General features: G+C 36.0%; 1 protein-coding gene across 4 annotated transcripts in view; it reads left to right on the forward strand.

Moving 5' to 3' along the window:
• Window positions 1–3,889: 3,889 nt before the first annotated feature.
• Window positions 3,890–25,341, forward strand: part of LOC127855422 (calpain-7-like) — a 46,442-nt gene continuing 24,990 nt past the window's right edge. The window contains exons 1-9 of one of the 4 annotated variants that reach the window (XM_052390963.1): window positions 3,890–4,023; window positions 11,307–11,449; window positions 13,847–13,952; window positions 15,393–15,439; window positions 16,623–16,739; window positions 17,440–17,507; window positions 18,551–18,823; window positions 20,317–20,403; window positions 24,414–24,540. In XM_052390963.1, the coding sequence (XP_052246923.1) occupies window positions 11,321–11,449; window positions 13,847–13,952; window positions 15,393–15,439; window positions 16,623–16,739; window positions 17,440–17,507; window positions 18,551–18,823; window positions 20,317–20,403; window positions 24,414–24,540 (954 nt within the window). In that variant the 5' untranslated portion in view covers window positions 3,890–4,023; window positions 11,307–11,320. Of the gene's footprint in view, window positions 4,285–8,126; window positions 8,146–11,306; window positions 11,450–13,846; window positions 13,953–15,392; window positions 15,440–16,622; window positions 16,740–17,439; window positions 17,508–18,550; window positions 18,824–20,316; window positions 20,404–24,413; window positions 24,541–25,341 lie in introns of those variants that run through there. The other 3 variants (XM_052390962.1, XM_052390965.1, XM_052390964.1) reach the window with 3 other exon arrangements.

Below are 25,341 nucleotides of genomic sequence, written 5' to 3' on the forward strand. Positions count from 1 at the left end.
GTGACGCTGTTTAAATAATGCTCCCACAAACCAAACCTTGTCAAAATCACTGGAACCATTACTACCATTATTGCAATCATGTTTCTTTGTATAAAGGTATTTTACATATAACGGCAACAGAAGTCGTGACTTTATTTTTGAATGCGCGGACACGTACCGTATTGTTTCAACGATGTGTTTTGTCAGCGTGTGTATACAAGCGCATAACAAATAAAAGATATTTACTCATGCTCGGCCATTTTTTTGGAACAGCTTTTGGAAAAACACTGGAACAAACCCTATAACCCGATCGTTTCGCAATACAAATAGACAGGGTCCCTGAATTAGAATTTGAATCTGAATTAGAAAGAACCTGTCCGCGAGTTTGTCGGGATAAGTAATTGACTGATCTCTGTCTCGAATTCAGGGACGAATTCCAACTTGGCATGGGAAAATGTAACGGTACCGAACTTAAGTGGGATTGGTGATAAGGTATGTAAGCGGTCCGGTTAGCTCACTCTGTAGAGCAGTCGCCTTGTTAGCGACGTGTCCCGAGTTTGAGTCCCGGAATGGCTGCACAATTTTCTCACCCTGTGGCAAACATATTTACGATATTTCTTTTACGCCGTTTTCGTTAATTTTTTGGTTAATACATCGCTAACTTGATAGATTTAAAGCTTTTAAAGGTGGACCATACTGCTTTGTTTACTTATATTAAGACGACCTATCACCTAATCTGTTCAATACTTTTTCGATAGATACGACACGAATACACAAATGTGTGTCACTTTTTGCCTTTATGTTTTCATATGTAAATTTGATGCAATCGTCAGAAATTACCGTCTTTACCATTGTATGTTTTAGTCGGTGCTCTGTTGTAAAGGTACTGTAGCAGGATTTGGTGTTAGGAGAACAAATACCGTAATGCCTTGCTATATGAGCTAGCTTTTATAGCGACGAGGTAGTGTCTCTTTAATTTGAAATCGGGAGGTCGGGGACTTTTTTCTGGCTGGGTTACCGTACTTGTAAATTTAAGATAGTGGATAAGAACAACAATTGCTCTCCTGATAACGTTTCTTGAGATTAATTGTGTTTTTTATTTCAATTGATTTATATAAATTTTGTATAAATATACAATTTCATTATAATTCACGATTTCTCTCTGAGGCTAGCCATTTTAAAAATTATGAAATATATTTCCATCAGGTATATAAATATACATTGAAAGCGATAATTAAAAACCAGCAGTGATTGTGCGAGTTATTTATCATTGTGGCACCCTCACTACTGCAGTAACTTCACGACCTTCATCCATTCTCTTACACGACGGTTTATGTTGTTTGTGAGAACAATGACCACAAGACAACTCTGTATAGGAGAGAGCCAGTCATCTTGAGCCCTATGTTCTGTTCTGTTCTGTTATGTTAATCTTCACCGCCAGAAATGACGAACCCCAGCAGTTGCTGGGAGTATATATCCAATATGAATATCACACCTTCACTCAGAGTATTCACTATTTACGCAGCTTTTTCACGATATAGTACAACACAATGCACGTATATACACACAGAATTTACTACACAGCATTTACTTTAGCAGTGTAGAAAAGAAAAATAAATAAAATGAAATAGAATAAGATAAATTGTCTAGACCACACGTTATTAGCCAAGAGGTCCGTGGTTTCCGGACAGTTGTTTATAGAGTTTATATCTTTCAGTGTGTAGAAAGAAGAACAGTCTTCTCACGTGAAATTCCAGTGCACCCTGTTTCTCTTTAAATCGGGGTTGATTTGGGACAATAGTTGACCAGTCAAAAAGAGTCGGGGCCTATAGTGTAGGGGAGTTTGTGGTTGCACCTATAGAGTTTAGAATATTCCATATTTCACACATAACTGGGTCTCTCACATGTTTTAACGCAGGACACTGTAGATTAAAGTGTCCAACTGTTTCGTAAGCCTCTTTACAGTTCGGGCACACTGGATCAATGGCGTATTGGTTTAAACGGCTCGTGTTCACCTGAAGTATGTATGCGCCAGTAAGTAGCCTAAACCTCACTGGTAGTCTGGTAACTTCAAGTGCAGAAAGACATCCAACTTGTAACACAGGGTGAAGCTTGCCAGGGGAGTATTTAGTGTTCATGAATTTTAGGGAGGTATAGGTGGAGGATATTTTGCCAATATATTGTTTCCAGTAACTGACTACAGTTCTTATGTATTTTCGATCTCCACTGGGACTTGTTAAGGGGCTTTTCTAGGTACTCATCAGCCTCTCCTAGTTCATACTTCGCAGGCAGAGGTCGTACACAGTTAATCCAGGATGCTGAATTTCCTGATTTCACAGAGAGCTGTCTCAGAAGAATTTGCCGTTCAGTACTTGTCTCACTTTGACCACATATATTGTTAAAAAAGTTAAGGATTTTCAAGTGGTAGATAGCTTTAATTGGCAAAAGCTTCGTCAAGATAAACACACAGAGGTCAGCAATTTTGTTTGGAAGAGACAGTAATTGTTTAATTGTTTTTCGTTGGAAGAGTTCATGCTGGTTAATTAAAGTACTTTTTGGGATAAATATTTCGATGCCATAAGTGAGGACAGGTAACACGAAACACTTGTATATATCCAGCATTGACTTGTGGTCTAGTCCATTGTGACCATGCAGACCAGCTTCAAAGAGACTGTACAGTGCTCGCCTTGCATTCGAAATGTTTCCTTCAATATTCACTTCAGCAGTCTCACATACTGATGTTGTTCTAGTTATTCCTAGATGAATCGACGAATCTGCTGAATTAAGATTTTGTTCTCCCGGTTTGAAGTTAATGTTTTGTACTGCCGCAGATATTCTTTTGGAATGTTTCATATTTAGAGCTACAGTTTTAGTGGGTTGGAGAAGGTAACGTTCTTCATTCGCAAAAGTGTGGGACATTTCTATCAAGAGCTGCACGTCTCCATGGTCTCTACCCATCAGATATATGTCGTCTGCTCATGCAAAACTATTGACAAGTACAGTGCCGATGCGTCCATCACGTCCAGTGTCCACTAACCTGTCCAGCAGCAGGTTGACATACAGTTTACAGAGGTCCGTTGAGAGGATCCCTCCTTGTCGTACGCCTTGGGATATACTGAAGGGTTCACTAATGTGGGGCTTGTACTTGATCACACTGGATGAGTTTTCGTGAAGTGATTTCATGAGGAGCCAGTGTCCGCCACTTATACCTGCATGGTAGAGTCTTCGCAAAAGTTGTGAGTGATCTACCACGTCGAATGCAGACTAAGCGTCAAGAAGCACAACATTGGCTGGTGTTTTCACGTCGGTACACTCGCGGTAATACTCCTCAAGAATAAAGGCAGCATTTAGTGGTGAGGACCCTGATGTAAAGCCTCGTTGCATTGGGTTTTTCACATTCAAAATACAGTATTGAATTCTGTTCCTTATGATAGTCTCGATCACTTACACAGAATAGGGAAAACTGTTATTCCTCTATAATTGCCCACCTCCGTATGAACACCCTTCTTCTTGAACACCGGGGATAGAATACCTCTTTTTAAACATGTAGATATATCTTTGCTCTAAAAGATAGCGTAAATCACTGCAAGTATACGAGTTTTTAAAATATCTGGGCCAAATGCAATATGCTCAATGTTCACACCAATATGTCTGCCGCTTTGCCTTTATGCATAGTTTTCAGGGCTTTTTCAAATTCATCTATTGTCACGGGATTCACTGGGCAGTTGGATACAATGCTGGCTATCGCTGATATTGCATCTTTTACCTGGATATGGTAGGTTTCATCAAATTTTGTATTCTCGGAGTTCATTGCTAATTGCTTGAAATGCTCTATGTATACTGGAATATGAAGTACGGGATTTACATATGTTTCAGGTTTGGTTCCCCATTTATGAAAAGCCGAAAACCAGGCATTTTCAGCAAAACGCTTGCTTGGAAAATAAAAGCGTTTCGTTGTTGCGAAATAGAAACTTGACATATTTGACAATTTTCGTTTTTCAAGATGACGTTTGTAAACTTATATTAGTAAAATCTTTTTCAAAGGTAATTTGACATGTGTGTGTTGAAACAACCCAAAGATTAGGCTCTGTCATGCACGATTGTGTTCACTTTTGTAGCCAGGCTGAATTAGTCAGTGTTCTGAGATAAGATTGAAGATTGTTATAACTCTAAAGTTTTCAGTCACTTAAAGCTAATAAGTTTTTTTTGCATCCTTAAAAAAATCGATACAAATAATACTTTGAAAATACAGGTGTCCAAAACATAGAGACACTCTAAAAATAATTAATGTACAATCTTATACAGGTATGCAATATTATTGTGGTTGTTACTGGTTGAGTCGTGGGTTCTGTTTGATTCGTGGGTATAGAAATCGCGTGAAATCTCGCGATAGAACGTTCGCACATGATGCAGTTTGTAACGGAAAAATGTTTTGACACGGTCACCATTTTTTTCCGACCAAAAATGCGTAAAAAACAAGTAAATAGTGTAATTCATCATAACTTGATAGTAGCATGAACCAACAAGGGAGGCAACTCGTGATGTCACGAATCGGCAGTAACCAAAAAGTGGTTCTTCATTATCTCGCTTAACATGGGTCTAAATTACGTTTTAAAGCTCTTTTCTGATTGGATTAAACAGTCTGAAATCATCCAATCAAGAAAGTAGAGACATTTATCGTGCATAACATTCAATGCCATGCTCTATGCAAGCTATTTAGAAAATAAAAATCGTAAACCAAAAAGTTCGGAATGTTTTTTTTCGCGGTTATAGACGGTGTTACTTGCTGAAATCAGTAAAATATTGCTTTGAAATCATTTATGTATTATTACTGAACAAGGAAGTGGTCGAAAATAAGTGGAAAACATAAGTATTGTGATTAAAACTTGTGTCTGCTACAATTTTACGAGTGGTTACGGAAATTACCGATCGTACAGATGTATTGACAAACAAAGGCCAAACGACCGAATAGCTTTCATATTTCAAGTTTATCAGCCTTGAAAGCATCACTTTTTCAAATAAGAAGCAAAATCATACATTTATCAACCAGTAATAGTCAATAACACCAAAATCTTTGGGTACATCCATTTTGTTTTTCAGAAACCACGACATGTATTATTTTCGGAAACCGACAATCGGTTATTTCCGGAACATCTCGGTAAATTTCAGCAGACAAGTTTTCGTCAAAAATTCTTATGTTTTCCGCAAATATTCTACCACTTTCTTGTTGTATACCAATACATAAATGATTTGAAAGTAATATAACATTGATTTTGGTCAGGAACACTTTATATAACTGCAGAAAAGACATCTCAAATTTAGCACATAAACCATTGAAAAATCATACTTCAGTTTATCCTTCTTATGATTGTTTTATCAGTTACTTTAGCTTCAGCCACCCACTTATTTTTGAAATTATGACACACATATGTTTAAACTTGAGTTCAGTGCCTTCCCCAGGAATTTGTTCAGGCGCCCCGGGGGTGGGTTCGGGAGGGGCCACCCCTCCCGACGTTGATTTTTTTTAATTTAACGTGTCAATTCACGTTCTGTGGAGCGTTATAACTCAAAGAAAAACAGCGTCAAAAGACGTCATTTGGTGCGCTATGACTCTTCAAAACAATCCGCCAGTCATTTAAAAATATATTTTTTATATTGTTTAATTGTTTTAAAACTTTTCCGCACAGATAGTAAAATCCCGACTCGAACGATTCCCCAATACATCCGTTTCAACCCGACTCTATTACTGTATACTTACTATTTTTCAAGTTTCTATTTATTACCCGATAATCCCGTTTATTCCGTTTTTATCAATCTCTTTCTGGTAAATATTTACGATAAAAGCTTTCAGTTATTTCTTTAAAACAAACCTTGCCATTTTTTAAGTGACTATTTATAGATTTGATGAAATATTGCCTCTGAATATGCGTCAATCCCCTGACCTGTTGTGTGCTTGTTAAAACGCTCAATACACGCCATTTGTATGCAATAGACGCGACGTTGTACATGCTGCATAATTTTCGCGCTCTTTTTAATTGAGAAAAAGATTCGACACAAAATAAATTTGCACTGCTAATTTGAAGCAAAAATATTTAACGTTGCGGTAACATTTACATTCGGAAGTGTGTTTCGGATTAAAAACGCGTTAACATCGACTTACGGTAATGGGTTTCGGATTACAAATTTAATTATTCCCATTTGAGATTTCAACAAATATTAACCGTTGCGTTATAAATTCAACGATAATTTGTTTACACACTTTACGAGTCAAATAAATGTTTTGACGGAATTATGCATGAAATTCACGTTGTCCACGAGGATCACGGCCGGTTGCCATCAGCAGTCTTCTTAACTATCGATTATCGGACGAAACATTTACAAGTGTGCGTAATTAATTCAACGAAAATTTGTTAAAGCGCATTACGTGTCGAATAAATGTCAGAAAAACGAGGTGAATCAGTTCTATAAATGGACATGTTGAAATATACATGTATTGGAATTAAATAAATTGTTATCACATAATTGTAACCGCATAATAATTAATTGTTTACCACTTGCAATTAATTTCTCGTATTAATTATGAGTCACAGGTAACACTTGTTTACAGTAAAAAGGTGTGATGATGATGCCCGAAACCGTCTTTTATGTTCTGTACTATACTAATTACCGGTTTTATATTACTCAAATGGTACAACTACTTGCTAATCAAGCTGGGATAAACTCTTACTTCATGACCGACGTCAATCAAAAATAATGGTCGATAGTTAACCCCGCCCTCATAAGCATTCGCGTAACCAATTGGACGATGAACTTCACAGTTTGACGACTGGATTACCAGATACATCCTTGTCATTATTTAAATGACCGTGTAATGTGGCTAGAATAATCGATACGCGCGTCATGCTATTCTCTTATCAGTGGATTATCCATTACCCCATGTGGTGTTTATGGCGATTACTTGTGAAAGTAGGTACCGAGTGCTCTTTTAAAACAGGGAATATTGATACACTGATAGGGAAACCTTGATTTTTTTGGACAATCTCCACTTTCTTTTACTGAAGAATACACTGATCGGAAAATTTCAAGCACCCCGGGTACTCTGATTTCGAAATTCAAGCGCCCCGGAAAGGGGCGCTTAAATGGCCTGGGGAAGACCCTGGAGTTATTATATATTTTTAGTTATTTTTATTGAGAAACTTTTATCTTATAACACATTTTTGGTACAAAAATGTTAATTGTATATATATAGTTTGAAAAAAATACATAGGTAAAGATTTACCTAAACTTGCTACACATGTAAAATAAAATACCAATAATTACAACAAAAATCACTTTTAAATAGTATGTTTTGTTTATTAGTCTTAAACAATATTAATGTTTTCATTTCAAAATTATAAAACACAATACATTAAATATTGTCCTATAAAAATGATGACATAACAGATTGTTAGGAAGATATGAACAGAACGTAAACAGTATGCTTATTGAAATTAAAAACAACTAAAACACCTTTTTGTATTAATTTTCTGATCAAAAGTGGTATTTCTAGTTAGTATAGGAGATATTGTATCAAGAAAAAGCATTAGAATTCGGATTGTTTTGAAGAAAAGTGTGCATTTCATCCAGTATTGCCATGGAACCAGTTTTTGGTTAGAAATTCAATAACATTATTTTAAAGTTCATTACCCCTTGTTGTTAAAAAATTCATCAAAAATAGAATTTTCAAAGTAATCCATTAAAACAAAAAGAAAATGCTTTCTAATACCTTAAATATTATTCCTGCAGGCATTTGACATCAATTATTTATGTTTAAAAAAATTATTGGTTCATGCTATTGATAGGTCCTTATGAAGTATTTCCTCATTTATGTATTATTCATATAGTGTTTCAAAGTAACACAAAATTGTTTAATTTATGAGTATTTACCATGCTACATTGTCTGTTGACCTTTTTTTCACAAGAAATTCACCTGTCCTGCAAGGTCAGCTAGTTTAAAGGCTATTTATAGTATGCAAATCTTGAAATTCTGGCAGCCAATCAGAACCCAAGAATCAACCAGAAGCTTATTTTCATGATGGTAGTTTGACACTATCAACACAGTCGATTATGTTGATGTTTAAAGACGATAAACATTTGAAAAAAAGCAACACATCTTTAAGAAGAAAGGTTAATAATTATTTACATTATGATTCATGGTCATATATTTATAAAATATTTGTGATGTAACAACTTTATGAAAATTAACCACGACTCAACCAGACTATAGCATAGCTTCCATTGTATCAACCACTTATATCATGTGCTTGTAAATACCACACCACATAGTATACATTACTAATGATTATTTGAATATGTTTGCACTTTATATAAAAATGCTTTCACATGTGTTTTTTTTGCAAACAGTTATTAGTCCCCTACCGGTTTCACCGTCCGTCCGTCACACTTTTCTGGATCCTGCGATAACTTTAAAAGTTCTTAATATTTTTTAATGAAACTTGGAACATGGATAGATGGAAATATGGACATTATGCACGTCATTTCATTTCGTTCCGACATAAAAAATTCTGGTTGCTATAGCAACAAATAGACTAGACATACTGCTGAAAATGGTGGTTTTCTGGATCCTGCGATAACTTTTAAAGTTCTTAATATTTTTTTTTTATGTAACTTAAAACATGGATAGATGGCAATATGGAGATTATGCACGTCATTTCATTTCGTTCCGACGTCAAAAATTCTGGTTGCTATGGCAACAAATAGACTAGAAATACTGCTGAAAATGGTGGTTTTCTGGATCCTGCAATAACTTTTAAAGTTCTTAATATTTTTTCATGAAACTTGAAACATGGATAGATGGCAATATGGACATTATGCACGTCATTTCATTTTGTTCCTAAATAAAAAATTTTGGTTGCTTTGGCAACAAATATATATAAAAAAAAATCTGGAATTTCTGACAATGGTGGAGCCGGTAGGTTGACAATAGTCTTGTCTTAAGGCTGTTTGTTTACCAACCTTTTCAAAGATAAGCATTTCATTTACAGATACTCCAGAAAGAAACTGTCAATAATGCAATAAAATAAAAATCTGCAATATATGAACTGTTTTTTATACCCCCACAAACAAAGTTTAGGGTTGTATATAGGAGTGAGCTTGTCTGTCGATAGGTCGGTCCGTATTAAGTGTCCGCTCTCTAATTATCCCCACGCTTTTCGGAGAAAAAGTGGAGCTATTGTGGTTATCTCTGTCTTCTATCCGTCCTGGCCACCTGCTCCTCCTACACAATTAGCACTAGAACCTTGAAACTTACACACATGGTAGCTATGAGCATATGTGCTACAGTGATAGCGATGGAATTTTGATAAAAAATTATGGGGATTGGGGTGTGGCCGGGTCAGAGATTTTCCTGCGACCGCGATTCGAAAAAGGCTCATAACTACTGTGTCCTTTCAGATATTGCTTTCATATGTGATATGCATGTGTATCTAGACAACACCTATTCATACGAACACAATTTTTTACCCCTGTGACCTTGACCTTGAACTTGGGGTCAGTTTTCAGGTTTCAAAATCTGCGACCGCGATTCAAAAAGGCTCATAACTACTGTGTCCCTTCAGATATTGCTTTCATATTTGGTATGCATGTGTATCAAGACAACACCTATTCATGCGCTTGCAATTTTTTACCCCTATGACCTTTACCTTGAACTTGTTGTCAGTTTTCAGGTTTCCAAATCTGCAACCGCGATTCAAAAAAGGCTCATAACTACTGTGTCCCTTCAGTTGTTGCTTTCATATTTTGTATGCATGTGTATGTGGACAACACCTTTCCATGCGCATAAGATTTTTGACCTCTGTGACCTTGAACTTGAGGTCAGCGTTCAGGTTTCAAAATCTGCGACCGTGATTCGAAAAGGCTCACACAACAAAAAGGCTGTGTCCCTTCAAATATTGCTTTCATATTTTGAATGAATGTGTATCTGGACAACACCTTTCCATGTGCATTAGTTTTTTTACCACTGTGACCTTGACCTTGAACTTAGGGTCCGCGTTTAGATTTTGAAATCTATTATGTGTTTATCTCCGCTGTCTGTCCATCCGTCCTGGCCACAATCTCCTCCTACACTATTAGCACTAGAACCTTGAAACTTACACACATGGTAGGTATGAGCATACCGTATGTGCAATAGTGCACTATTTGGAATTTTCACTCATTTTTAGCTCAGCTGTTTTCGGAGAAAACCCGAGGTATTGTCATAGCCAGCTCGTCGTCCGATGTCCGCGTTTTTGGGTCACTAGGTCAAAGGTCAAGGTCACTGTGACCTCTAAAAAAAAAGAATTCTGACCAGCTTTGATTTATTCAAAACTGCACCCGCAGCCGAGAGTTGGCACCCATTATGCGGTGCTCTTGTTTTAGTTTTTTTTTACATTAACTTCTTCATTTCTACACCCACTTATTTCAAATTGATACTGAATATCTCTTATGACTATACAGTCAATCTCAACTATGCATGGCCCCATTACCAACCCTGGGGCACCCCTTGGTCAAACATGCGGCGTGGGGATACGCGCCGGCCTTTGCCGTGCCATTTCTAGTTCAAGTTGTTTTCATCAGATCTTCACTAAACTTGGTCAGATGTTGTATCTAGATGATGTCTAGGCCAAGTTTGAACATGGATCATGGCAGGTCAAAAACTAGGTCACGGGGTCACTTAGGGCCTTTTAAACATTGAGCATGGTGTCCGCTCTCTAATTCAAGTAGTTTTTATCAGAGCTTCACCACACTTGGTCAGAAGTTGTATCTAGATGATATGTAGGTCAAGTTTGAACATGGGCCATGCCGGGTCAAAAGCTAGGGGTCACTTATTGCGTTTAAAACATTGAGTTTGGTGTCCGCTGTTTTTTGTGAAGACAACATGCAAAATATTCTGTGTCAATGCAGCATTTGGGTCCATCCGTCAGGTCTGTGACAAAGCTCTTGTTTTATCAGTAATTGTGTTACGCCTTCAATTGTTTGTATAAATTGTAGTAGGGTGCATTATTTTTTGGACTGTTAAGCATTTGTCATTGTTATCTTTGACCATGTATACCATTGTTTATTACCCAATAATGCAATTGTAATGGTCAATCAACTTCAGGCATTCATGTGCCAGGTTTAATGACCTTAATCCAGTCATGAAACACATGGTCAAAGTGACACCAGATGATCATAAAATTTAGAATCATTCTTTAATGAAAAAAAACTCGTAAATCCAAAAACTTAAAGTCTTGAAAATTAATTACTATGCCAAACAACAAAGAAACAACAGTATTAATTGGTCTCATCAGTTCTCAGCGCAAAAATGAGTGATGATGGTTCAACAGGAGACGTGGATCCAGCCCAGCTGGAGAGAGATGGGGTCAACTTTGCACAGCAGGCTGTGTCATATGACAATGCAGGGCAGTACCAAATGGCTGCCTTCTACTACATGGTGAGCGAACTAACAATTTAACCCTTTACCACTCAGATACACAATTTGAGAGTTGTGGAGTCCTTACCAAGTCAAGTTTTTAGGCTTTATTGCAATCTTTTCAATAAGGTAGTAATAAGAAGAAAACAGCATAATGCCTGAACAGACTCCAAGTTACCTGCAGCCTGTTCTGATTTGATTCTGTTTGATTCTGCCATTCTCGCTTTGTTTCTGAGTGTTGACGGTCAATTGAAGGTTGAGCACAAAACTATGAGTGTGAAACTGGTGCATGTGCATTTGTGCTTAATTTTTATACGCCCGTTTTTCAAAACGTGAGGTTTTAAGTTTCACACTTGGCGAGTGGGCGGCGTCCACAGCAGTGTCCGCTCTCTTTTACAAATAGTTTTCATCTGATCTTCATCAAATTTGGTCAGAAGTTGTATCTAGACAAAATCAAGGTCAAGTTTGAATATGGGTCATGCAGGGTCAAAAACTAGGTCATGGGGCCACTTAGTGCATTTCAAGGATTTAGCATGGTGTTCGCTCTCTAATTGAAGTAGTTTTCATCCGATCTTCACCAAACTTGGTCAGAAGTTGTGTCTAGATGATATCTTGGCCAAGATAAAATATGGGTCATGCCGGGTCAAAAACTAGGTCACGAGGTCACTTAGTGCATTTCAAGCATTTAGCATGGTGTCCGCTCTCTAAATGAAGTTGTTTACATCCAATTTTCACCAAATTTGGTCAGAAGTTGTGTCCAGGGGTTCTGAAATATTTTAAGAGTCTAATTGTCCATGTCAAGTTGGACCCACATATTCACTTGTCCGTACCAAAGAAGTACTTGTCCGTACTTTTAAGATAGATAAAGGAAAAGGTCATTACTAATTAAGCAAATAATACAAGCATACACTTTTGTTAACTTCTATTTTAAATTATAAACATAGTTAACTAGAAAATTGAACAAAAAATACAAGCAAGATGTGCATATAATAAGATCACGTTTAAGTCACACATGATACTAGTCTTATTTATAAGACGCGCAAAGAATTTAGAGATACTTTTTATGTGGGCTAAATTCTTTGGAACTCCAAATATTACCAATATAAAAAGTAGCTTAATATTTGAGAGCTTCAACAAGTTCGACTAACATGATACCATCTTGGATATTTAATAATCTCAACATGACTAGACAATTCACTTGAAATAAAATAATCTCCGTTAATTATAAGTATATAATTATCCGCTAATAAAGGAAACTCCTTACGAAGTTTACATTTACACACATCGGCAACGTTTCAAGCCAAGGAAAATCAATTAGCCAAGACTAAAAAAATTCTCTTTTCCGCTTGGCGTTGTGTGTTTATCATATTTATACTTGGCTTTTCTCTTCTTTTCCGACGCCAAACTGATTTTATCATTGGTCTGATTAGCGTCATGGCTAGACGTTGAAGTGGTTTTATTATATAAAAATCGAATGCAGGTCGTTAGAACATGTATGCGGCCATTTGCACTGTACGAAAAGTGTTATCTTAAAATTCTTATGCGTGATTGGCTGTTGCTATACACATGTGTGCTGGTTTCTCTATTAAAACAGGGACATAGGTCCCTGATTAAAATTGTTTTCTTATGCGTGATTGGCTGTAGCTATATATACTCGTGGACTGGTTTACCACATTAAATAATTATTATCGGAAAATAACATACCTGCAGTTAAAAAAGTGTGCTGGTCCGCAGATTAATCATAAGCTATTTAAATAAACTTCATTTTTTATTTTCGAAAAATATTGAAGTTTTGTTCTCGAAACAAATTTTACCACGGAAATTTTACTTGTCCCCTGACAAGCCAGCTTTCAAAAACTGCTTGCCCAGAAGGGTAAATTGACGACTCGGACAACTCGGACAGCATATTTCAGAACCCCTGGTGTCTAGATGATATGAAGGTCAAGATCAAATTTGGGTCATGGTAAAGTTATCAAGTTGTCCGAAACCTTCAAACGGGCATATCTCGTGACACTTTGGCACTCTTGTTATTGATCAGTTAAAATAGTTTTTACACATGTAGGTTTAGTTTTCTCAAGGTGTAGCGATTTATGTTCCTTTTCAAGAAGAGAAACATTTCCGATATATAAGTATATTTGTATGTTTAAACATCTTGAAATTTTGTTTGTTTAAGGCTGCACAAGTACTTAAATGTTTTGATAACAATTTTAATTAGCCAGCTCGTCAGCGATTTACGTTGTATAAATTAGATGTTAATGAAATGATCAACCATATGAAGCCAAGAGGCAAGAACAACCTACTGTAAATAACAAGCGGTGTGAAAATTACTTTGTATTTTTAAAAGACATAGATAATATAGATGGAACTGGATTAATTTATAAGTAGCCATCATTTTTAAAGAATGCAACATTGTTACAGGAAGCAGCAGAAGCCTTATGTAATGCGGCACACAGTGGCTCTAAAATCCCAAACATAACAGGAAAGGCAAACGAGTATAATGAGAGAGCACAGCAACTGAAGAGTGGTGAGTAGAAATAAGCTGGTAGTGAAAGTCATTTGAGCCTGGAAAAACAGGGCATAATGCATGTGCATAATTTATTAAAGTATTGTCCCTGATTAGCCTTTGAAGTCTTCACAGGCTAATCAGGGGAAATGCTTTTGGATTTAACTGAGTTTTTCTATTAAAGTAAGTCTCTCGGAATTTAATCCAATCTAGGCCAAAATTGTTGTCCCTGATTAGCATGTGTGGACTGCATATGTGTCTTGTTCTGAGAAAACTGGGCTTAATTCATGTGCGTAAAGTGTCGTCCCAGATTAGCCTGTGCAGTCTGCACAGGCTTATCAGAGACGACACTTTCCGCTTGTATGGTATTTTTAGTTTGAAGGAAGTCCCTTCTTACCGAAAATCAAGTTGAAGCGGAAAGTGTCGTCTCTGATAAGCCTGTGCGGACTGCACAGGCTAATCTGGGACGACACTTTACGCGCATGAATTAAGCCCAGTTTTGTCAGAACAAGACACATATGGTTATCTGGGACAACATTACCCTTCAGGCACATGCATAAAGTCAACTTTTCCAAGACCAATGCTCATTAAAATATGTTTCACCTTTGCAAATTAATTAGCAGTATGCTGACTTAAAAACCATGTAGACCTTAATGCAAACAGTAGTGAACCTTAGACATTTAACACAATATATAAAAGCAATCTATTGACCTAAACCTATGAGAACCTAAATGCAATACATTGTATATCCCTTCTGTAACCAGAGTGGACACGTGACATCCCTTTATACCTGCCTTAATTAGCTACTAAACATACCTTGAATCAAAGGCAATAAGCTGTGAATGAAGACTGTAATCTTAACAAGAGAAGCTCGTTTGTTTAATTAACCTGGTAATCTATTAGATGAAGGTGACTTGATTGACAAAGCTGTATGATTCCATTAGCATGTTACGACTGATTACAGAACAGAAAAGAAATGTGTAATTTTCACTTGAACAATTCACGCTTATCTTCATACAAATAATTCAATAAATAGTATTCTTGAGATAAAAAACAAGGGCTTAATAATTTTAATTAATAATATGCTGCAGTTATGTGCTGTTTTTATTATTTTAACGTCAAAACGGTGAACAAGAAAAGCCAAATTTTACAAAAATATTAATAAAAACAATGTACATATAATCTGACCTTGAACATATGTATACATGAACCTATGTTTTTCAATTGATATAAAGAAAAATTTGCTCTAAAAAAATCAGCAGTAGACTTACAATCTCCATGGAATGAGCAATCAAGACAAATTCCCATTATACATGATCTTGCTAGAAATTGTAATTGGAAAATTGATGTTTGATGATCTGCACCCATACTAGTGAATATATATATAACAAATAATGTTGGAACACCTAATGGAATCTTCTATTGAAATGTGCACAATCAAGCATTGTTATTTTTTTTCAGCATCAACAAATACGCAGCCTCATTCCACAACCAAAACATCCCAACAGGTACATGTCAATTGTAGAGATTTCTTTTTTAAGTTTAACTGCATATTTGTTTATCTTGTGGATGAATTCAATCCTTTGATAAGTGTCAAATATGATAAGGATTAAGGGAATTTGTTGCCTTTGCCTTTTGATTCAATTTATTTCACAAGTGGTTATAGTAAAAAAAAAAAGAATAGAGTAGCCTTTGTCATGTTTACATGTGTGTCAGTACGGTTTAAATATCAAGGTCATTTTTTTCTGACCATTTTTGGAAAGGGACCTGGGCGGACAAATCTTGTTGTTGTGACTAAACTTTGGAAATTGGTGTGAATTGTGTGTGCTGCAAACCCTTTAAAATTGAGGGGACATGTTTTCAATATTATATTAACTATGGTTAAACATCTAGAGCTGAGTAGGAATATAAACTAAATGTTGCATTTTATTTACAACGGATTAATGTTTAAATGGTTGTGACACCATGCATAGAATATTTCCGTTTATAACATCATACATATAATATTTCCAGTATGACATCATACATACAATATTTCCAGTTATGACATCATGCATACAATATTTCCAGTATGACATCATACATAGAATATTTCCGGTTATGACATTATGCATACAATATTTCCAGTTATGACATCATGCATACAATATTTCCGGTTGAGACATCATACATAGAATATTTCTGGTTATGACATCATGCATGAAATATTTCGGCTTATGACATCATGCATAGAATATTTCCGGTTGAGACATCCTGCATAGAATATTTCCGGTTATGACATAATGCATAGAATGTTTCCAGTTTTGATCATGCATACAATAGAGCCTTGAACTAGGAAAACTGGGCTTAGTGCATGTGTGTTTAGTGTGGTCCCAGATAAACCAGTCTGCACTGGCTAATCATGAAATTCACTTTCTGTTTTAGGGATTTTGTTGTTAAAATGAAGTCTCTTCAAAGTCAAAATCCAGTATAGGCGATAATGTCATCCCTGATCTGTGATGACTCTGTATGCACATGCATGAGGCCACATTTTTTCAGAACAAGGCTCAATATTTCCATCAATTGGGAATTGTAAGCACTCATTTGGGATATACATTTTTCTTTCTAATATTGGCAATGGGGTCGAATAAAGAACCAAACTTCAACCAAACAAAACTACTGACACTGATGCATTGAATATTTCCCTCTAAGTTGGAGGTGGAGAGGGCCCACTTTCTGATCAAGCAGGCGTTTGATGAGGATGAGGCAGGGAACATCGAGGGAGCCAAGGATCTGTACACAGAGGCTGTGGAGCTGTGCATTAACATTGTATGTAGTAGCTGTAGCTAATACAATAGAGTAAGTCTGTCTGTCTGTCATATTGTATGTGTCTGTCAATGTATGTGTGTGTCATTTTATGTGTGTGTCTGTCCCAAATCTTTAACCTTGGACATAACTTTTGCAATATTGAAGATAGCAACTTGATATTTGGCATGCATGTGTATCTCATGGAGCTGCACATTTTGAGTGGTGAAAGGTCAAGGTTCGTGATCATCATTCAAGGTCAAATGTCAAATGTATGGCTTCAAAGCGGGGCAGTATGGGGCATTGTGTTTCACAAACAGCTCTTGTTTAAGTTGAGCTCTGGGAAAATGTTTTACCAGAATGAGGCTTGTATTAAATAAATACAGCAAAGATGTGATTTTTCTTTATGCAAAGTGTGATTATAATTTAATATTAATTGACTCAATTAAATACAATAGTTGCACTAATTTCTTATGAAGTTATTCAAAAGAAATTTGAAAATGAGAGAAAACAGTTGTTCCCATTCTTATGAAGTTATCAGATTGAAATAAATAGCATATTATTTTTACTGTCAGATAAAAATGATGCTTTAATGATTTATTTAGAGGCTTTCAGTGTTTTAAGGTCTATGTATTTGTTAACATCTAATTATATATTTCTTATTTTTCCTTTAAAGTCCATTAATTAATACAAACATAATATATGAATTGTCTTTTATTTTCAGAGGGATTCATCTACAGATAAAGCATTACAAGACAAAGTCACCAAGTTAGCTACAAATGCTTTGGAACGGTATCTTAGTACATCTCATCTCTTACATAATAAACTATTTCAGTGCTGAAACCGAATTTTGAAGGCCTTTGCAAACAGTTTGGATCTAGATGAGACACCACAGAATCATCAGGATCAAAACTGTTTGCTACTCTGATTGTATTCTTTGAAAACAATCAAAGAAAATGCTAATTTTAGAAATTCAGCAGACAACATTTTAGCAGACGACAAATTTCCCAGCATGCAAAGGGTTAATATAATCTTATTGCCAAAGTCACTGTCTGGTCACATGGCCATGGTGTTCTATCTTAGTTATTTAACCCTTTGCATGCTGGGAAATTTGTCGTCTGCTAAAATGTCGTCTGCTGAATTTCTAAAATTAGCATTTTCTTTGATTTTTTTCAAAGAATACTATCAGAATAGCAAACAGTTTGGATCCTGATGAGACACCACATTTTGTGGCGTCTCATCTGGATCCAAACTGTTTGCAAAGGCCTTTAAAATTCGGTTCCAGCGCTGAAAGGGTTAATGTTTTTCAGTCCTCCAGATTCTTATGAAACAAAATTTTTACTTGGTGTTTAAATTTATATCAGTCGTACTCAAATTTCACGAATTCAGTGTAATTGCATAATTTTAATTATTCCCATTCTGTATAAACAAAAAACAAATTGAATATGGTAAACACAGACTGTAAGAAAATTTGATTTTGTGATCCTCAATTCATTAATAAGCCTTGTTCAGGGAAAACTCAAAGCATGTGCGTACATTTTCGTCTCATATAAGGCTTTTAAGTCTAAAAGGGACAACGCTTTAGGCTTAAGATGGATTTTCGCTAAGAAGAGACTTCTATTAAGCGAAAAATACCATACAAGAGGAGAGTGTTGGCCCTGATAAGCCTGTGTGGAAGACACTTTACGCACATACATAATGATAAACCCCCACTTTCCAATAGCGAGGCTCAATTGGTTAATGTGAACCTTTTTTTGCTTCATATAATTTAATGTTAGTTTGTGATTTCCCATTCTAAAATAACACTTGAACCTGCTGGTGTAATTTTTTTCCAGGGCAGAAGCAATAAAGAAATTACTGTCTCTGTCACAGTCAACATCCCCTACGCTACCAAAAACAGATATCCAGCCAAACCCGACCAACAAGCCTGTGACCTCTACAGGAAAGGTTGTCCCGCCGTTGGGATTTGGGGCCTTCGTTGATTGTGATGATAATGAAGGTCAAGGATCAGCGGGTCAAAAAGTCACTAGGGCAAGGTCACAACAAGGGTCAGGGGCAGTAAATGTAGGACCTGGTGGATACACAAAGGAAGAGATTGATGTTTTGAGGTAAAAAAAAGGATAAAAAGCCTAGCTCAGTTGATGAGGTGTTTTACTTCAAATGCAAAGATTAGTATCCAGTTGGGATAAAAGTAAATTTATACCCAACAAGTTTTACTGCGTTTTTGTTTTGTTGAGTAACATAAAGAAAATGTAGCCCATTTATAAAAATAAACTTTGAAAAAGTCTATGAAGGTAAAAAAGATAAGGAATTAGTAAAACTTGTGCTGTGTACAAATACAAAGATCTACAGTCTGGTATTCACCAACCTATTCTACAGTCTACAAATAAGGAATATTCTTATAGCCGTCAGTGTTTTTTTATGGCAATTTCGGAGCCGATATTCGGCCCCATTCCCCTCAAAAAAGAGTATATATTTTCCCCCCATTTTTTAGAAAAAATCCCCTCCAGATGTTAAAAAAAAAGAACTGTCTTATGATAAATATATCTCAAACTTATTTCATAAACAACTAACAAAGTATATAACTATAATTTATATGCTTTTGAATTATTATTAAGAGTTATATTAAATTAGTTTTTCCCAAATCAGTGGACTTTTCACATGAATTGCATTTTTTTCCCAAAATGGCCAGGGAAAGGCCTGATGTATCTATATTGTGTCAACATTTGTTGATAAAAACATTCCAATGTTGTCCATTTTATTGATAAAAAAATGCTCAAATATGTCATTTTATAGATTTAATAAATCCCAATTACACTCAAAATGGCTAGGAAAACTAAGACTGTGCATAAAGGCTGAACTGTCTGAAACTAATGTTGAAAAAATCATTGATATACATTTAAGAAAAAGGACAAAGCCATTCAGCTGTGAATATTACATTCATGCATACATGTGTATTCATATAATAAATATCATTACATATAAAAGAGTAAAGTTTTAATTTTCCCCTTTTCCTAAAAAACGTGCTAAAACTACTTGAAAGTCTAGCAAGGCAGTTAACACCCATAATGATTTTTCTAAGAATAATATTTTAATAATATAAGTGTCATTTTTCTCTTGAAAACTGTGTGGTACTTTTATTGAGTCTATATCTTTTATTCTTAAGTCTAAGATTGGGTTAGTGAATATGTGCCCAGGTTCCATTTCAAATGTGACCGTATAACTTTTGTGTTGATTTGTCATGAAATAAAATATACTGCCATTATTAATCTACCTTTGATTGAAGAATTGGCATTTGTCAGTGTCTGACATCAGTATGTGCAAAAAGTACTTGTAAACAAGTGCACCCAGAAAAAGTGTGTAGACTTTATTATTATTTTAGTAAAATGATTTTGAAAATGACGAAACATCCAAATAAACAAACAAAAAGTACACATTTAATTGAAATTAAATATATGAAAATATAATTAAATATTTACCCAGATTTTCACCAACAAAACATGTTTTTGCAGAGCTACTGTAACTGTCTGTAACACAATATATTTATTTACAATAAATATCTGTGCTTTAAACATGGTCAATTTGTGTACCTAAATTGTAGAGAAACCTCAAACATCAATGGCCGGACCTATGTACCCTTCATGGTTACAGATGTGAGAGAGAAGTTTGCATTTCCTGTGCCTTTCAGGTAAGCCACCGGGCTTGAACACATTTGTTACATTCTGAAACCTTTTTCACTCATTTTCTTGATTCAAGGCTTTTTATGCCCCTGAAGGAGAGCCTATAGTGATCGCACTGTCTGTCTGTCTGTCCGTCACTCTTTGCGTTTAGGTTTCGATAAATGCTCATAACTTCTATGTCCCTTGAGATATAACCTTCATATTTGGTATGCATGTGTATATGGACAAGGCCTTTCCATACCCACACAAATTTTGACCCCTGTGACCTTGACCTTTACCTTTAACTTCCGCGTTTAGGTTTCGAAATCTGCATTTAGGTTTCGAAAAATGCTCATAACTTCTATTAAAGCGTTTTTTGGGGGGGCATATGACATCTTATGGCGACAGCTCTTGTTTACTTTCTAAAATAACGTCCATTAAAAGATATCATCCGCTCAATTTCTGTAAAATCATTATTTTCTGTTAGACATTTATTTTTAGCTCACCTGAGCACAACGTGCTCATGGTAAGCTATTGTGATCGCCTTTTGTCCGTCGTGCGTTGTGCGTCGTCAACATTTACCTTGTTAACACTCTAAAGGTCACATTTATTGTCCAATCTTCATGAAACTTGGTTAGAACATGTGTCTCAATAATATGTTGGACGAGTTCGAAAATGGTTCCGGTTGGTTGAAAAACATGGCTGCCAGGGTGCGTGGCAGTTTTCCTTATATGGCTATAGTAAAACCTTGTTAACACTCTAGAAGTCACATTTTTAGTCCAATCTGCATGAAACTTGGTGGGAACATGTGTCCCAATAAAATCTTGGACAAGTTAAAAAATTGTTCAGGTTGGATGAAAAACATGGCCACCAGGGGGCGGGGCAGTTTTCCAAATATGGCTATAGTAAAACCTTGTTAACACTCTAGAAGTCACATTTTTAGTCCAATCTTCATGAAACTTGGTCAGAACATGTGTTCTAATAATATCTTGGAAGAGTTGGAAAATGGTTTCTGTTGAATGAAAAACATGGCCGCCAGGGGGCGTGGCAGTTTACCTTATATGGCTTTAGTGTATAGTAAAACCTTGTTAACACTCTAGAAGTCACATTTGTTGTCCAATCTTTATGAAACTTAGTCAGAACATTTTTTCTAACGATATCTTGGATGAGTTTGAAAATGGTTCTGGTCTGTTGAAAAACATGGCTGCCAGGGGCGGGGCAGTTTTCCTTATATGGCTATAGTAAAACCTTGTTAACACTCTAGAAGTCACATTTTTGACATTTTTAGTCCAATCTTCATGAAACTTGGTCAGAACATGTGTCTCAATTATATCTTGGAAGAGTTCGAAAATGGTTCCAGTTGAATGTAAAACATGGCCGCCAGGGGGCGTGGCAGTTTACCTTATATGGCTTTAGTGTATAGTAAAACCTTGTTAACACTCTAGAAGTCACATTTATTGTCCAATCTTCATGAAACTTAGTAAGAACATTTTTTCTAACAATATCTTGGATGAGTTTGAAAATGGTTCTGGTCTGTTGAAAAACATAGCTGCCAGAGGGCAGGGCAGGGCAGTTTTCCTTATATGGCTATAGTAAAACCTTGTTAACACTCTAGAAGTCATACTTTTGGTCCAATGCTCATGAAACTTTGTCAGAATATTTGTACTTATGATATCTGGGCTGAGTTCGAAAATGGTTGAGATCCGTTAAATAAAACATGGCTGCCAAGGGGCGGGGCATTTTTCTTAATATGGCTATAGTAAAATCTTGTTAACACTCTAGAGGCCACATATATTGTCTGATCTTCATGAAATTTGGTCAGAAGATTTATCCCAATAATATCTTGGACGAGTTTGAAAATGATGCCGGTTGGTTGAAACACATGGCGCCAGGGGGCGGGGCATTTTTCCTGATATGGCTATAGTAAAACCTTGTTAGCACTCTAGAGGCCACATTTATTGTCCAATCTTCATGAAACTTGGTTAGAAGATTTTTCCCAATGATATCTTGGATAAGTTTGAAAATGGTAACCTTTGCTTGAAAAACATGGCTGCCAAGGGGCGGGGCATTTTTCCTTATATGGGTTTATATGGCTATAGTAAAATCTTGTTAACACTCTAGAGGCCACATTTATTGTCCAATCTTCATGAAACTTGGTCAGAAGCTTCATTCCAATAATATCTTAGACGAGTTCAGAAATGATTCCCTTTGGTTGAAAAACATGGCCGCCAGGGAGCGGGGCATTTTTCCTTATATGGCTATAGTAAAACCTTGTTTACACTCTAGAGGCCACATTTATTGTCCAATCTTCATGAAATATGGTCAGAATATTTGTCTTATTGATATCATGAATTAGTTTGAAAATGGTTACGTTTGCTTGAAAGACATGGCTGCCAAGGGACAGGGCATTTTTCCTTATATGGCTGTATATGGCTATAGTAAAATCTTGTTAACACTCTAGAGGCCACATTTATAGTCCGATCTTCAAGAAACTCGGTAAAGAGATTCATCCCAATAATATCTTGGACGAGTTCAAAAATGATGCTGATTGGTTGAAAAACATGGCCACCTTGGGGGCGGGTAATTTTTCCTTATATGGCTTTAGAAAAACTTTGTTAACACTCTAGAGGTAACATTTATTTTCCGATTATCATGAAACTTGGTCAGAAGATTTGTCCCAATGATATCTTGGATAAGTTCCAAAATGGTTTTGCTTGCTTTAAAAATAGGGCCACCAGGGGCGGGGCATTTTTCCTTATATGGCTATAAATGGCTTTAGTAAAACCTTGTTAACACTCTAGAGGCCACATTTATTGTCCAATCTTAATGAAATTTGATCAGAAGATTGGTCTCAATGATATCTTGGATGAGTGTGAAAATAATTATGTTTGCTTGAAAAACCTGGCTTCCAAGGGGCGGGGCATTTTTCCTTATATGGCTATAGTAAAATCTTGTTAACACTCTAGAGGTCACATTTACTGTAAGATCTTAATGAAACTTGGTCAGAAGATTCATCCAGATAATATCTTGGAAAAGTTCAAAAATGATGCTGGTTGGTTGAAAAACATAACTGCCAGGGGGCGGGGCATTTTTCCTTATATGGCTATAGTTAAACCTTGTTTACACTCTAGAGGCCACATTTATTTTCCGATCTTCATGAAACTTGGTCAAAAGATTTGTCCCAATAATATCTTGTTATCTCAGGTAAGAACTTTGCGCCTTTCAGGCTCTCTTGTTAATTTTTTGTTATTTTTTTTTAAAGGAGGTCTCTTCAAAACAAATCCAGTGTAGGCAGAAAGTGTTGAGAAAATAGAATCTAGAATGACACTACGCTCATGTATTATGCCCTGTTTTCCAAGAAAGCAGCTCAAATGATCTTAGCTAAGGATTTCTCTGCTATTGGCTCTGAAATTGTTGGCACAAAAAAACCTAAATAAAATAAAAACTCAATGTTCTTTGGTTATTTTTATCTGGCAGCTGTTATTCTCGTACTGTAGTGACAACGTTGGTAAGCTGGCTTTGTCCACTAAGTGAAAATCCAGTGTAGGCAAGAAGTGTCTTCCCTCATTAGCCTGTGCTGATTGCACAGGCTGATTTGGAAATGACCTTCAGTTTTCCCAGAATGCAGATCAAATGAAAAAAGAATTTGCCCTTAAATTGGCTCTGAAAATGTTGACAAAAATACCCCCCCCCCAAAAAAAAAAGAAATAAATAAATAAAATAAATATATGAATAAATACAATTTGTGTGGTTCAGTAAATTTTATAAAGTGTCATGCCAGATTAGGTTATGGTGTTTGCACAGACTAATCATGGACGAACCTTTTCACTATTAAGGATTTTATTGTATAAAGGAGAGAGTATTGTATAAAGGAGAGAGTATTGAATAAAGGAGAGAGTATTGTATAAGGGAGCTCTCTTCCAAATAAAAATCCAGTGCAGACAGAAAGTGTTGTTCCTGATTAGCCTGTGCAGACTGCACAGTTTAATCTTGGACAACACTATGCCCATACATTAAGCCCAGTTTTCCCATATTTCAGTGACAAGGATGGCAAGCTGGCACTGTCTGCCAAACAGAAACAACAGATTGGCAAGTGGGTCCGTCCTGAGGACTTCTGTGACAACCCTCAGATGATCTATGCAGTGTCAGCATTTAGTATACGACAGGTATGTTGTATGATCTATGGAGTGTAGGCATTTAATACAACAAGTAGTGTAACATGTTTTGTGGCAACCCTCAGATGATATATGCAGCATCCACATATAATATACCACAGGTATTTTGTAAAAATATGCGTCATGTGTAGACTTAAGGAACAGATGATCTTTGCAAATCTGATCTTTGCAATATCCTGCTTTAGTTAACAACAGATAATATTACATGTTTTGTGACAACCTTCAGATCTTTATGCACATCCAGCTTTAGTTAACGACAGGTAGCACGTTTTTTGGGGAAAACGCGTGGAGTGTACTGTATGTTGTAGATGTAATTGTTATTCGTGGACGTAAAGAGCTTTTGCGAAACCCCAATTGTAGATATATTTGTTATCTTAGGACTAAAAGAGCTTTTGAGAAACCCCCAAATGATAAATTCATATAAAGCTTTAGTATACAATAGGTATTTTGTAGAAATATTTGTCATTTGTGGACTTTAAAAACTTTTGTGACAGCCCTCATATGATATATTCATATCCAGCTTTAGTTTATGACAGGAAGTGTAAAATATTTGTGACAACCCTCATATGATATATGCATATTCAGCTTTAGTATACGACAGAAAATGTTACATGCTTGTGTCAGCCCTAAGAGGATAAAAACTATAGTCTTCAGTGAACAATTATTCTTAGACTTTTCAATTAATGAAGAGTAAGGCACGACAAGGGAAAGCTTATAGTGAATTAAATCTAAATTCTGGCTCAGTGTACAGTTGTACGTCAAAGCTGTGTAATTATAGACACATTCTTGTGT

This window comes from Dreissena polymorpha, chromosome 13 (genome assembly GCF_020536995.1).
Source record: "Dreissena polymorpha isolate Duluth1 chromosome 13, UMN_Dpol_1.0, whole genome shotgun sequence".
NCBI classification, from domain to species: Eukaryota; Metazoa; Mollusca; class Bivalvia; order Myida; family Dreissenidae; genus Dreissena; species Dreissena polymorpha.